General features: G+C 41.9%; 1 protein-coding gene across 1 annotated transcript in view; it reads right to left on the reverse strand.

Annotated features, from left to right (window-relative positions):
• Positions 1 to 16208, reverse strand: part of zcchc7 (zinc finger, CCHC domain containing 7) — a 45544-nt gene continuing 29336 nt past the window's right edge. The window contains exons 6-10 of the mRNA XM_034120739.1: positions 16033 to 16203; positions 13280 to 13315; positions 2742 to 2837; positions 1900 to 2017; positions 1 to 1762 (exon numbers count right to left, since the gene is read on the reverse strand). Of these exons, the coding sequence (XP_033976630.1) occupies positions 1194 to 1762; positions 1900 to 2017; positions 2742 to 2837; positions 13280 to 13315; positions 16033 to 16203 (990 nt within the window). The 3' untranslated portion in view covers positions 1 to 1193. The remainder of the gene's footprint in view (positions 1763 to 1899; positions 2018 to 2741; positions 2838 to 13279; positions 13316 to 16032; positions 16204 to 16208) is intronic.

Raw genomic sequence — 16208 nt, forward strand, 5'->3', positions numbered from 1 at the left:
TAACTAACAGCAATGTCTGTTTCAGAAATCAGAAATCATGACCCAGTTAGCCAAGATAATCAAAATAACTTGTTGTTGGGAGGATTATTATCTTTCTAACGGTCTACTGTACACATGCCAACCGCATCGTCGCATATAAAAAGGACTGCATCTGCTCATAGGCTTGTGCTTTTAACGGGGTGAGATTTAAACATTGAGGGTGTCCTCCACGGCTGAGCTGCAATGAGCTGATTGAAACATAGCACTTAAGGTAAGAGGAAAATAATGAACTTTCCCTTTAAAAAAACTGATCTTATGAACTCCTACCTGGTTTCTTACTTGTCTGTCTCCAGATACATTAAAACAATGAATTAGTTGTTAAAATGAGGCCACTGTTCGATAAAGGTTATTATTCACACTAACCACAAGGAGAAACTGTACAAAAGCAACTCCAGAATCAAACAGAAAATACCTTTTTTTTTTATAAAATACAGCTCCAACTTTTAAGGAAAGCTTTGCTTGTCATGATCATCCCTTCTGGTTATACTGCATATACCTTTCTAAACTATTCAATGTATCAATTCAATGGTCAAGGATCAAATATCATCAATGCAAAAATAAAAACATCAACCAATCCCGTTTAAAAAGAAAATGTCAAACCACATTTTTGTTGTTTTTCGAAAGTTGATATAAATGGGTATGTAAGCTTCACAGGCCCCTGAATTTAATTTAAATGAATCAAAAACATCCTTCAGATTTTGTGTTATCAGCAAATGTTGTTGTTCAATGAATCAATATTGTATTATGATGACACTATAATGATGTATTAGGAGTGTTTCTCAGTATGGGACTTGTAGAAACACGAGGAAAGATTCAAGAGAGAAAAACCTGTTTAAATGTTCAAATAGAAACCTGACTATCACAACAACAATGGCTCTGTTCTGCTCAAGTGGGCTCTTTAGTGTGAACGTGAGTCAACATGCACAGTACCAGGACATGAAAACTAAAGCAGATCAAAATATTCATTACTCATTTTATTAATTACAACTGTGCTCTTCTTACTGTGACATTTGAAAAGGTCTTCCATAAAACAGGGCTATGAACCGTCTCCAGCAGCACTGGCAGTCTAACAAAATGCCTGAGACTCCTGAAATGTCCTGACCACACACGATGAACTGGTCATGAAGATCACTGCCGTCACACACACACTGGTGCTATCTGTGGCGTTTCCTCTGTTTGATGGTAAACAGGTTCTCATCCGTTGGGTACTGTGAAGCATCGGAGTTCTTCAGGTATCGGTTCCTCTTGTTCCTCTTTCTTTTCTCTCCCTTTGGCACTGACCCCTGCATCTCTTCAGTTTGAATCCAACTGTATTTTGGTAGATTTTCAGGAGCATGATTCCTTTTCCCCAACTTCTTCCCCTTCTTCTCTGTATCTCCTCTTTTGCCTCCTCCTCTGGGAAAGTCATCCGTTTCATTCAAAATTATTTTTTTGGGTGGAAGAGGTTTTTTCGAAGTGGGGACCGGTCTCTTCGGTTTCCATGGTTTCTCAGTGCCTTCCTGTTGTTTGGGCCTATTGTTCAATCTCGCTTTGGGTGCTGGAGCTTGAAAGTCATCGTCATTGAAAAAGATATGGCCTGGTTTGTGGTTGCTAGGGCTTTGGCGAGGTGTATGGTGGGTCTGTTGGTTGCTTTTGTGATGGCTGAACTTCTGTCTCTTGTTTGGCGGTCCTGGAGTGAAAGGGGTCTGAGAACTGTTAGTTAAAAGGCCATTTTTTTTCAGCTCTGCGAAAAGAACAAAAAGAAAAAAGCATTAATTTATTATGTATCTAAAATTAATACAACTCAAGACCACAGGTAAGACAAAAATGATGACTTCATTTAAGTGAAAAGGTGTCTGTGTGTTTCTGTGTGTGAATTACCTTCAACCTTCGATAATATCCACTTTCCTCTACTTTTGATCTCCTTCTTAGTGTCGTAGAAGTTGATAAACGGTGTGCTGGGATACGTTCCGTTGAACATCCTTTTTCGTGTACACACCTGAGGAAACCACACCAAAGCATGACCGAATGTACAAACACAAATATCACTCAAATACGTAAAATATATTTGTGGCATCATATTCAAATAGAAATTGAAACTACAAAGATGATATGGACTTTAGACCAAAATTAGATTATCCCTATGGTATCACTACGGTTATTCTGTAGAGTGTGTAATGGAATTTAAACAAAACCAATGGAGCTAGCTTTATCTATCACCTTTAATGGTGGCGATTTGATTGTCAGCATTTCCAGGATGCCAATTTTTGAAAACAATTTGACAATAACATTATTGTAGGAGTTAAAGATTTAAAGAAATGCAAACTTGGTGGACATTTGTGTTGAAAAAATAAATCATGTAATACGAGAGATGAAGCCTGACAAAATAACCAAAACATCTAGTCAAATCGGTGCTAACAGTGACAAAGATTTTACTATTTTCTTTCACAATCTAGAAGATAAAATCCTACTGTATGACAAATCTCTAGAAATTGAGCCCGATATGCACACCATAAGAAAGTAAGGGAAAAAAAAAAGGTCTACTAAAATAAGGAAATTCGAAATCTGGTGTATAGTACGAATCAAACAAGTTTTGTAAAGCAATTAAACCAATTGATGTGCCTGGAAATCAATTTGGCCTTTAACTTGTCCATGATACAAACTAAAAAATGCCTACAAACTAAATGAAAGGCAGTTAAAACAAGACAGAGCGAGATACTCACATGTCCAAAGTGTCCTCTCCTGGAGCAGTTGTAGCAGTAGGCGGGGGTCCGACCCCGATCTTTTCCCTTTGGCTTCAAAGGAGTGCGTGTCTCAGTCTACACAGAGAAAAATCAAAGGAGCTTGTTAAAATTAAATTAAATAATTGTATAAGGAGGTGGTTAACCTCCCTCTTCTCATTCCCATGCTCTCTACCGATACAGGCTGCTGTGTATTGTACGGCGAATATGGGTTCTGATACAAACCAGTGATTACTAGGCTATAGTTAGAGGCCTGTAATGACCCTATATGATAAGTAACCGTGTGTGTGTGTGTGTTGGACACAGGGTCCCGTCCCCTATGGGCCGGTGTTCTGAAAGCCTTCCATGCTCCAGCGCACACAGCAAATATACACTGATAAAGAGAGAGAGAGGAGACACACAGGCACAGTGTATTTACTGCTAATGTCTCACACACACACACACACACACACACACACACACACACACACACACACACACACACACACACACACACACACACACACACACACACACACACACACACACACACACACACACACACACACACACACACACACACACACACACACACACACACACACACACACACCTAACTAAGGTGCCCCCTCCTTCCTCTCTCCCCCCTGATTCCAAGATTACAAATTATTTGTGCCCCACGTCATTTCTTAAACATAGCTTAGCAACCTCCCCTCCCTCCCTGCTTCCCTCTCTCCCTTGTTCCCCTCCTCTCCCTCTGTCTCTCTCTCTCTTTTCCGCTTGAGTAGTTTTGCGGCAGAAAGGATGAATGCTATTAGAGCGTCGCGTCATTATCGGGTCAGGCCGGCCGGGCCCATCTCCATCACAAAGGCCGGGAGATCACAGACCTCTTGCGAGCGCGCACACACACACACAAACAAACACACATGTGCACCCTAAGGAGATCACAGTACCCGGCTCAAGCCCCCTTCACCCTTTTCTAACCCTCTTCCCATTCATCCTTCATGTAAATTGGCTGTAGGTCTACCTCTCTCTCCCTTACTGACCTTGGGCTTGCGTTATCTCCACACACTCTGATCCAGCACATCAGCAGAATGAATGAAAGCAATAGAGAGGGGAGGAAAAAAGAAGAGGAAGAAATGAAATCCCCTCCTATTCTCCCATAAACCTGTGATAGTGGTCTGGAAACCTGGCGTGAATGTGTGTCTGTATGCGTGTGAGGAGTTGTCTGCCTCATACAATATTAATTAACTGAATGAACCTTCATCCCACTCTGTTTTCATCCGCCGCTTCCTATCGGGGGCATCTAAATTGCTAACAGGGCCAGGGCCTGTGGGATCAGATCAGTTTGGTGTCTATCTTTTTCTCATGGGAATGAAGAGGAGAGTCTGGCTGTGCAGTGAAGTCAGTATGGCACATTGAGGTTTGGCTTTGACTCTCTTGTCTTTCTCAGTAAAAGCTAGAGGGGATATTTTGTGATCACGATGAAAATATGTAGCCGGACAAATCCAATCCATTTATTGTGGTCCACTCACACAGAATTATGATAGTAGTGCACGATAAGCATTTGTTTGGATAATAAATCATGGTTTAAACTTGAAGAGAAACAATGTTGTATATAACCAGAATCAATCAAATAAAAATCCTCACTTATATCCGCCGCCGCCTACTTTCCCAGAAGGCGTTAATCTCTCCATTCATAAACTTGCTAGACATACAATTCCCAGCATGGGAGGCAGCATGAAAAACGCTGGTGTGTGTTTAACTAACGGTCCTGTGAATGACGAGACAGCAGGAGAGATCCAAGTCTGATCCACTTCCTGCTGATACGACGTGAAGAGCTTCTGCTTCTTCTGCTGTTCAGAGACACTTTGCCAGTCCGAAAAAAAGAAGACTGAAGCTGGATGAGGACTAACGATTTAGTGTGTGTGCGGGTGTGTGTATAGAAGGGTGTTTGAGAAGGTCCTAAGGGCTTCCCTAGGTGGACGCACACAACCAGCCATCCGTGGCCTCTCATGCAGGCACACACTGACACATGAGCGCACTCTCTCTCTCTCTGTCAAACACACACACACACACCCTTATTTCCCACAGTTGTCCCGACACATGCACTGTGTCTCTCTAAGCCTTGCTCTCCTCTGCTCCTTGCCTTAGCTGCTGGTGGCAAAGCTGTGATAATCCTTTGGCCAACACAAAGCTCAGACTGTTACAGACTACAATCTGAAGGAACACACACACACAGTCATCAAATACAATCCGAGAAGCAAACAGGCTTGTGTGCGTGTCTGTATGTGTGTGTGTGTGTGTAAGAGGAGAGGGGGTGGGATCCGAACGGTAACGGGCGGTGGGTGCGTGGGGGCTGGGGCCAGCGGCGCTGTTTTGCATATGTTATTGCAGCAATGGAGAGAGGTTTGCATATGTTACTGGACCCACAAGGGACCAACTCTGCATGCTTTATCATAGAAAACAGCCTCACAACACAACACCAGACTACTGGGCTCATACCAAAACAAACAAACGGACCCTTGTGGTGCCCGTGTGTGCAACATGCCAGTATGTACATATTAGGCTAACAGGGAGGGTTCATTAGACAGTTGTGAAACGGCTATAAGGTGAACATTTTCTCAAGGAGAATATACAAGAAGCAATTACAGAACCTCTAATCCACGTATCCATTTGGGAATTTGAACAGTTCAAAATTATAAAGAACTTATTCACATTGTTTGCTCCTACTCATGAAGAGGAAATCAGTCATTCTCATGAGATACTTTAAGGTGGAGGTGTGCAGTTAGGGAGGCTATGGAGACGGTAAAGGAAGAGAGAGAGGGGGGGGGGGGGGTCCTCCAAGTAACCAGATGTGATTCCTGCCCCCTTTGTGTCTGCCAGTTCACAAAGACTCAGGCCGAAGCCCTAACCCCGCGCCCTGCGAGGACACACACACACACACACACACACACACACACACACACACACACACACACACACACACACACACACACACACACACACACACACACACACACACACACACACACACACACACACACACACACACACACACACACACACACACACACACACACACACACACACACACACACACACACACACACACACACACACACACACACACACACACACACACACACACACACACACACACACACACACACACACACACACACACACACACACACACACACACACACACACACACACAAATTCCCAGAGGCTCTTCCTATCTCCTCCCGTCAGTCAGTCAATCAGTCTGAAGACAATCAGGAGGAGTCCTGATTTTCTCTTTAGAGGAGGAAAATGCTCCTGGAATGTAATGATAATATGATGCAGGGAACAGCAGTTGGGTTGCCACCTCTTGAGGAAGACCCCCCTTTTAGGGCAGCGACTGGAGGTAATCTGGTCCCACCGTGGAAGGCGGAACAGAGGATACAAGCTAATCTATTCAAATCTCGGTCTAAGTTATTTGATTTCTTTCCACTGCTCAATGGCCTTTTTCTATTGTTGCCAGTGTTTATGGAAACATGTTATTCAGTTTTTCCCCCCAGCAATTAGAAAGAGACAACACCAATGTACATGAGAGACAGGGATTTGGATGCACTATATACAGATGGACTTCTGTGCCCTGGTCAGGATGTTAAATCCTGATTTTACATCTAAGCCAACAAATCACACACAAAAACACACTTCCAGGCACACACATACTCCACAAAAACGACACTATCCAGCTAAGCGGAAAGGCACAAAGACCTGCAAAGCCTGCAAGACCTCTGATAACGCTGCACCTGTGTGTGTGTGTGTGTGTGTGTGTGTGTGTGTGTGTGTGTGTGTGTGTGTGTGTGTGTGTGTGTGTGTGTGTGTGTGTGTGTGTGTGTGTGTGTGTGCGTGTGTGTGTGTGTGTGTGTGAGCATTTGTGGGTACATTCCTGCGGTTTTGTACATATGTACATATAGCAGTGTTTTTTAAGACACCTGAACCAACATTTAAAAAATACTATCTGATATCTAAAAGTAATGATTACTTTTATCAGCAATTAATTAATTCGTCATGGGAATAACCTGCTGTTGTAAATCTTGGTCAATTTATGACCGACTAAATCGAAATCTAAATATTATATATAAGTAAGAGTTTGTTTTCATGTAATGCAGCAAGCCAACTTTCCCATGCGAGACATTAAAGAATGAACTGTACTGATTTTAATTTTGAGTTGCAGTAAGGCTGTCAGAGAAAAAGGATATATACCAATTAGCTATAACTGCTATAAGGTGCCATGGTCTTTCTACACCTCTCCTTAATGAACTGCACCACCCAAATTACTTTAACCCTGCAAAACTTTCTTTGACCTGGTGGCTGCTCGATGTTAATGGAATTAGATTTAAAACGTACAAAAGACATTTCCTTTTACAAATGTACCCTCCCCTGCCTCCTGCGCCTTCAGTGTCTCAGTCTGTGGAGAATAAAGGGCAGAGTCTTTGGCATGGCGGGGGTGAGAGGTCTGTACTGTACAATGATGAGGCAGCAAAAACAGCTCACTGAATGGATGTGGATTTAAAGGATTTTCACAAAGCACTGTTTGAATTGAGCCCTTTCTTGTACGAGAAATAAGAAAAGAGGTCAGCCAGACAGAAGGAAGGACAGAACGAGAAGTGGAATAGAGGTTGAACCCTAAACCTGGGATTTGAAGTTCAGCAGAAAGAACTGAAGAGTTAAGACCGGTATTATCCTTACTATTAGAATTATGGGTAATTTGTGAGGCTCAAGTAATGTAAAAAAGGGTGATGTGCATTAGATACGGTTTCAACACGCAGTGCCTTAATGACAAACCTTGAGAGGCGGGTTAGTGTTGCAAAGATTACCCTTCACCAATGTGGAGAATACATTTTAACTACACCTTTTCTTTTACACCTCACATTCTTAATCACCATGAATGAGTTGCGTTATTTTTTTAATTCACTTATTATGTTTATACATTATATGATTTATTTTGGTTGAAGAGGGACAACAAAATACATTTGACCCTCAGCTAAAAAAAACATACAAGCTGGCTACAGATGCACAGTTGCCATGTTTCTGCATAAAAACTCCCCAATGGATGAAATTGAAAGAAAAACTTACATTTTGCAGTTCTCTGTTTAACCACTGCAGGGCACTCTAACACAGAATGCTGAAAACGTCCTACAGCAACTTCACCTGTGGTCAATTACAACTGCTATACTGAGACTGGTTTAAGGTTCGAAAAGATGCACTCTGACTTACTTATTAACTTAACAAATAACATATTAAAACGATATATATAATTTCCCCACAAAAAAAAAAATCAACAGAGCTGTTCGGACATTATGCTGGGATTCAAGGTTGTTTTGTGTTCTAGTATAAACACTATTGTGCCAAATACGTGCTGTTTATAATAAATACATATAAACATGCTAAAACTATAAATAGTTATATATATTAATGATGTTATTCTGAAGATCAAGTTTGTATTTCAGGTATTTTTGATTCCCTGTAGCCAAACTTTAGGTGAAAATCTATCCCTTGGAATATAAATAAAAACATTTTTAAAGGTAATGTAATTTGGCATTAAAATTAGTTTGTAAAAAAATGTTTTTGTTATCTGAGGTACATATCTTACACAATGGGATGAGTATGTAAGAGTTGTGAACGGTGTGAAATCGGATTTATGTATTGTTTATCCTAGTTGAAGAAAAATAATTCACCACATTTGAGTTATCTTAAATATTAAATATTTTGAAAACAAATGATGCTTTTAATTGAAATGGATGAACTGAAACGGTCCACTTGGTTAAAAAGTCATTTCAATTTATTTAAAAAAATGTAAATTTAGGATTAAAATGGGGCAAAACTTCCTAACCTTGGGCCAACAAAGACATGTGTGAATCGAGCATGAAAAGAAAAAGGACCTTCTGGAGAAAGACGGTGAGACAAAAAAGGTATAAAACATACTAAATGAAAAGGGAGACAAAAGGCCAGTGAGGTGAAATAGAGGGACACCAAAAGGAGAGTTAAAACGGCTTAATTTCTATAGTGAACAGAAAGGTCACACACTGTTTTTCATCGGCGCCCCAAGAGACACTGACACACGCACACACTCACACACCTGTCCCAGAGGAAAAGATCGATACACACACTGATACCACCGTGAGGAGAGAATCCGCTCGATACATACACACACACACACACACACCACGGGCAGAGGTGCCGATCAATAAACACACACACGTACAGGTGTCACCCCTGCTATCTAAAGAGAGGCCAATCAATGCTCACACACTGATATACCTGTACCAATCAGCTGCTCAGATTCACTCTCTCGTCTGTCTCACCCTTTTTAATACACTCACCCCTCCTCGTTTCTCTCTCTGTCTCAACTCCCATCCTCCTGAATCTCTTACAACACCCCTCTCTAGTTGTCTCCCCCTCTCTGTATCTGTTCCTTACAGAGCACTTTCCTTCCATGTAGGTAAATCATGTTTATCTATTGCCCCATGGTCTCTTTTTGCTCCAGTACTACACATAAAGCTGGCAAAATTAAACCTGCTAACTACATTCAGAGCTAAATAATAAAAAACTTTATTCAGCAAGGATATTTAAAGTGAGAGCCTACACTTCCTGCAGCAGCCATAGGGTGGCGCTCTTGTCTTAACCGGCACAGCAGGGTCCTGAAAACACTAACAGGAGGAAAAACTGTTGTTTGATCAAATGCACACATTTATGCATAATCTTTACATGCATTGAGGCAGCCTGTGTGTGGACAGCAGCTCGCTCAACATGCTCTGACCTTCCTGCCTTTACCGACCGTTTCCATTCATCCACACTCTTTTCTTTCCCTTTCCCTGACTTCAATTTCTGTTTTTCCTACTCTTTCCTGGTCTACTTTCTGTTGTGGGCTGGTAATTGTAAAAGAGATAATTTGCCTTTCCATGCTACGTCAGAAATCTCTCAAACAAAACCACTATGGTGGAGTTCAAATACACTATGTGACAGAACTGACAATTACGGTAATATATTAATTCTTTAAATCCTTTCGTCAAGCAGAAATGCCAATTATTCGCTTGTTTCAGCCTCATGATTTGCCGCTTTTCTCAGTCTTATTTAGTTGTAAACTAAACACCTTTTGGCTTTGGCCTGCTTGCTAGACACACCCAATGTGGAGATGTCATCCTGGACGTTAGAACATTTCGATCATATAGGCAAAAATATGTATTGAAAGAAAAGAAGATTACTGACAGATACTTGATGGCTGCAGCCCTATTTGCTCTGTCAGTATTTTTGGTATTCCTGTTATTGATTGGTTGAATTTAGTCAACATGCCATCACCGTCATATATTCAATGCTGCTCTAATGCTGTCATAGGAACAGAAACCGTTTGAGCTATCCAACATACCGACAATTAATATCCTACTCGGCAACACTCACTCAGAGTAACAGAGCCATTCTCGCTACAGTCTCCATTTTGACAATCAACAACCAGTGGAAAATTCAAAGCAGAAGAGGCATGATGCAATGCACCCACCCGTCTTCATACCAAGTTCACATCTGTTCTTTTTGTTTTGTGGAGAGGGTTCTGGGAAATGAAGGAAGGCACTTACAAGATCAGTCGATGATGCTGGCTGGTAGTTAATACGTGCAACAAAACATACGAATAAACAATTAAATGGCAGAATACATTCAATAATCAAAGAGAACATTTTTTGGGGTAAATGATATTTGGCATGTATCGTACTGGCAAAGACAGAAGGCGGTAGGCTGATAGGGTATGACCCCTCACTGTAACGCTGTATGCAAAAGAAAGAAAAGTCAAACCAGGTTGTCTGCAGGCGTTTGTGTGGGTGAGTGAAAGAGAAAGAGAGACTGAGAAAGAGTTATCAAAGGTAACCTGTTCCCCCAAGCAAATTGTTCTGTGTAAATATTACTTCTGTGTAAAAATGTCTTCAAAACCATATGACACAGACAAGATGAAAATGTTGTGTGGATAGCTTTTTACCCCATTTACTTCTCTATATATATTTGTAGAAGTGTGAAGGTATTTGTGTGTCCATGTGTGTCAGTATCTTACTTTCTCAGTAAATACCCCAGGGCTTTGTGGTCTATACTGTGTGGTTTGGAGGAGTTTGTTAGTTGAGGGCCAGGTGCAGGCAGACAACACATACACTCACGGAAGATAAACGGACCCAGCACACACACACACAGATACACACACACACACGAAGGATAAATGGACCCAGTAGCAGGGAGGTCTGACAGAATGCCTTTTCACACCTGGCTGAGCCCAGCGGAAGGTGACAGAGTCACATCTCCCAAAGCAAACACACACACACACACCTCTTCTCACATTGGGGAGTTCAGGGTCATAAGCAGCATCATGAATAAAATGAGGCTGTCTTAAACAGAAGGAGCCCTGTGTGTGTGTTGGTTGTGTTTGTGTCTGTGCGAGCCCCTAACCCCCATGCCAGTTTGGATCTGTAACGACCTTCTGTTCCCAGTGCTTAAATGGCTTAAATACTTCAATTAGACCTGGGTCACAATCCTCCACCCGTTAAAGCACAGCATCACACGCAAACACACACACGAAAAACACACACAATAGTTGGCTGCATCATCTTGCCAGGTGACAAAAGATATTTTTCGGTGCTCCTTCATCAGCATCTTTGCCTGTTTCCCGTGGTTTAAACTCAAACTCTATAAAGAAAAATATCCCCCACCAACACATGAGCAAGTATTAAACTTAACTCCCATCTTCTCTACCAGCTTCTCCCCTGGAACTTCTCTCTCCCGTTCCCTCCTCCTTCCTGCGTCTCTCCCGCCGTGCTACCCTGCGCTAACGATGCTGCCTTTTCATTAGACAGCCCCTGCTAATTAATCTCCATAGAGGAGAGTGACAGACCTCCCCCAACACACACGCCAAGTGCACGCCAAGATATATGCAAACACACACTGTTCTTCCCTCTCTCGCACTCCCTCGTCCCGAGTGGCGTTGGCAGCCCATTTCATGCTTTATCACGTCTTTTAATTGACAAACAAGCTGCTCTTTTCTCTTAGGCTGAGGTCTATATCGCCCCCTCACTCAGATGCACACACACACACACACACACATACACGTACACACACACACACACAAATACATACATAAGGAGCCAATGAAACTAGTTATCGTTTCAGTTTTTGGATAAAGAACACACACACACACAAATAAGCAAATGCATCCCTGCTGACATATGGCCCTAGTGACTGTCACACAGTTTTCTACTCTTTGACACATGGTTTCTGCTCACCCACCCACACACACACACACACACCAGGTTGAAAATGAAGCCTAAATAAAGTAAAAGGTTCCCATCACTCAGGGCACTTCCTTAATCTTCAGAGATTTTTACCGCCATGGTTCACTCCTCTGCTACAGGGCGAGTTCAATACCATTCACAACTGACTTATTGATTCTGAGTGATCTTGTGACACCTTTCCCTCATGCTTATGGAAAATACTTTTTTTCTGGTGGCTGTCCACATCCACATGCTAAATTAAAATGATCTGGTTCTGGTCACATTCCTCAAATCACTATCACTGTTCGGTGGATTTTAATAGTAGACGTTTAAGACACTGAAGAAAGCACATTGAGAGAGTAATGCGATGGTCATCACCCGAGACTCTGGTGTTATAAGAGCTTTGTTTGATAAATGCAGCTTACACCTACTAATGCACTACCACACTACTTCAATTTTTTCCTTTAAGTTGACCAAAAACTGTAAATGAAAACACAGAGTGAATAATGTGTGGTCCTTGAAGAGTTTAGAAATGAATATTGGTTATAGCATATCACTACAGTAAGATTTAAAATATTTCTATTCTGATGAAGAAAGGTTCTGCTTGAAAAAGATTCAAGAAGTGTCCCCGGCTGTGAGGGGCAGGGCGGGTGTGCTGCTGGCTTAGTCATCCCCTCCACCTCCACCACCCTGTTCTTTTACATTTCTCTGCTTTTAATTGGGACTCTGAGCAGAACTCCACGGGGATTTAGCAGAATTGGACACAGATAGGGTGCAAACTGCTGGTACAATCTAAAGGAGTTAACGTTACCATTGTAATAGGGTTAATGTTATGAAATGTAAAAAAGCATGTGCATCATTTGCATGTATCTATTATGGGACTTTAAGGTAAAAGCTGAAGGAACTGTGTAACACAAGATTTGTAACACCTCCCTTTTCAGACCCTTTGCCCTTCTAAATACACACCTTTGAGTACAACAGGAATGTACTATTATGTTCTTCCTGTTTAAAAAAACTCCCAATCAACTTCAGGTGTCTAGTCAGTGGTCCTCGATCCATCTACAAAAGGCCCTTTGTCCACCTGCCTTGTTCTCTCTGACAGCGAAGAAAAGCAGCACTAAGACCTCACTTTGTTTTATCATTGTGCTTCATAAAACATCAAGAGATGTGGAAGGGATCAGATCAGATTTAAAAACACCAGTGTGGAGTTTGCTGACAGCGTTGGTTTTGTGGTCAAATACTCACTGTGATGTGATACTGTCTCCAGATCTCTGGACAAGCCTGAGGAGAGAAAACAAAAAACACACTTAATATGGTCTTTAATATACAGACTGATATACGCACATTTGTGAAGCACATAAAAAGGAATAAATCCGATTTAAAAAAGGGAGGGAATGAAAATGTCATAAAAACCAAACTGCATGTATTTGTATCAAATATTTATGAGACACACACAGATATAGATAGGATCGGATATTAAGGGCAGAATAAGACAAATATTACAGAGACGCTGATTGACAAAGAAAGGACAGAGGCAGGGCCTTAAGAAATACTGTAGAGCAGGCCATGGTGTCATTTGTTTGGCTCCTCAGGTCTCTTCTTCTGTCTTTCACTAAAGCTTTATCTCCCTGATTTCTCAGCCTGTTTCCCTCCATGTGTCTCTCTTCAGTCAGTCAAACAGTCAGTAAGTAAGGCAGTCAGTTGTTTTGTCCCTGTGTGGCTAAAGCATTATCTCCGGGGCTTCGCCACGCTGTTCCTTAAGCGTTCCGACATCCTTTCCCAACCGCCGCCACTTCCCACTGGGAAATTGAAAATGCCGCAGTCGCCGCAGGCAACAAGATTTATCTACTTACACACCTACTGAGTGAGAGAGACAGAGAGCGGGTGAGAGAAGGAAAGGAAGATTTAAGCCAGTGCTGTGAGGAATGTTTAGTTTTTGTGCTTGCATAAACTAAACAAGTTCTTACACAAATTTGCATGATGTGCAAATTCTTGTCACAATAAAAAGTGACTATTTGGCTGAAAGTGTTTGTTCAAATCCTGATCTTTAAGCCTGTAAAGAACGCCGTGCATTTCTGGCTTAATCTGAGCGGTTTAGATTTGAATACAGAGATGGACAAATATGAATTTCGATGGCTGTATCCTTCTCCACCTCTCATCTAGCTTTCTTTTCTTCAACAACCCCCCCACCACACCAGCTCCCTCCCGTTTGCTCGCTCCCTCCAGACCGCTGGGGTAGTGTGTTGTTGTCGAGGGCGACAGGCGAGGCGAGCGACACACTCGCGCTCCGTCAACCGTCTGTCTTTAATGAGAGACACAGAAAGGCCCAGGGGACGGAGACCTGACTCTCTTTCTCTCTCAAACACACACACACACACACACACTAACACATACAGTGTAATTTGTGAGTGTAAGAAAAAAAGTTATGCGTTCCAAGAAAAGGGTAATTACAATGCCAGACAACTTTGCACTTCTGTTTACTGTTGAAAACAATATGCAAAAGAGAGAGGAAGAACAAGATGAAGATGAGGATCCATAGGAAGAGGGGAGAAAGAAGGGAAGAGAGTGAGGGCGAGAAAGAGAGAAAAATGGGCGGTGTGTGTCCTGGTCTCCCCTCTCCCTCTCGTGTTCACCTGGTTACTCACCCATTACACAGAGCACAGAACATGACTGACTGGCGGAGAAGAGAGAGAGGGTGAGGTGGGGGAGACACAGGCAAGCTCTTACATGCACACAGGGTTCACCATTCTACGGCATTAGTGTAAATGGGCAAGGTAATGAACGTTGCGGTGGGATAATTGTCATTGATGGTCATTAGATTCACCCTTGAATGCCAACACAAGCACATGCCCACATCTGGAATATGCAGCATGGCAGAGACATAACTAAGCTGTAATTGCTGAAGTGTATCAATTAATGTGAACAGCAGCGTGTGCTGACCCCTGGTCACTCATTATTACTGAGAGAAAGTGTGGGGGAGAGGGAGGGAAAAAAAGAGGAGGAAAAAATAGGGGGAAATGGGGGGGGGGGGAAAGGTGGTAATGGAGAGGGTATAAGTATACTTTTGCCATTAAGTGGTTGGTGTTTCAACTTGTTCTCATACAGCAACACGACAAGCCAAAGCCTACTGCACACACACGTCATCTGAGGCCATTTGACCTCATACTGTGGCATCAAGTTGATTCAATCTCCCGAAATACATCAAGTAATACTCCAACCCCCAAATTATTATTTGCATTTAAGTAACTGACCCTGCCAGCCCTTGAAAAATGAGAAAAAAACTGAAAATGCATGCGGTTTATGCAGAAGTGTTTTAGAAAGTACGGTTTGCATAGAGTTTGTAAACAGATGTTTTTATATAGTTTTGCTGTTACTACAATTCTTTTAAAACGTTTTTCATTTTCAGATTCTATCTTTCACAAGAATTTCTTCACAAATTCAAGTAACACAGGGTAAGTAATGGATATACAAATGGTCATTAAGATCAATGCATTCCTTTAATTCCCTTTCTTTTTTTATAATGAAACGTATGTCCTCATTGTCTATTTGATTTTGTATATATTTTTGTTTAAATCCAATGACATTGTGTTGAATAACCTTGTATAAAATAGAACATATGGCCAACTTTGTTGCCACATTTTGGAAAGGACCTTTCTTGTCTCAATATCACAATGCTCATATGCACAAACCAAGATCCATTCAAATGCTTTATGGGAACTTTACTGTGACTGGCCGCTACAACAAATGGGACCAAATCCCTTCAGCTAGGTTTACAAAGTTGAGGCTGTTACAGCAGCAGATTAATGGCCATGGGTTATGGAATGAGATTTTCAACAATAACATACAGTATGTTTCCATATCATTTCAACCATTTGCTGTGTTTGCCCTAATGCATTTGAGTTTTACTTTATTCCTCCATGCCTGTATTGGACTCAAATGTGCAGAGCTTTATTTTCTTATTTTAATTCCAACCTAATCAAATAAAATGCTATACTCACATTTGTTGAGTGGCCTGTCATGAAGCAGCGCTCGCAGTGCTGGTGCCAGTGCGCTCTGTCTCTGCAGGAGTTGTAGAGGTGCCCGGGCAGGCCGCAGTTGTTGCAGTGCTTGTTGGGACATTCACTGGACAGGTGGCCTGGGGTTCCACAAAGAAAGCAGGGCACCAACTTCTGCT

The sequence above is a fragment of the Trematomus bernacchii genome, unplaced genomic scaffold (genome assembly GCF_902827165.1).
Source record: "Trematomus bernacchii unplaced genomic scaffold, fTreBer1.1, whole genome shotgun sequence".
In the NCBI taxonomy this organism is placed as follows: domain Eukaryota; kingdom Metazoa; phylum Chordata; class Actinopteri; order Perciformes; family Nototheniidae; genus Trematomus; species Trematomus bernacchii.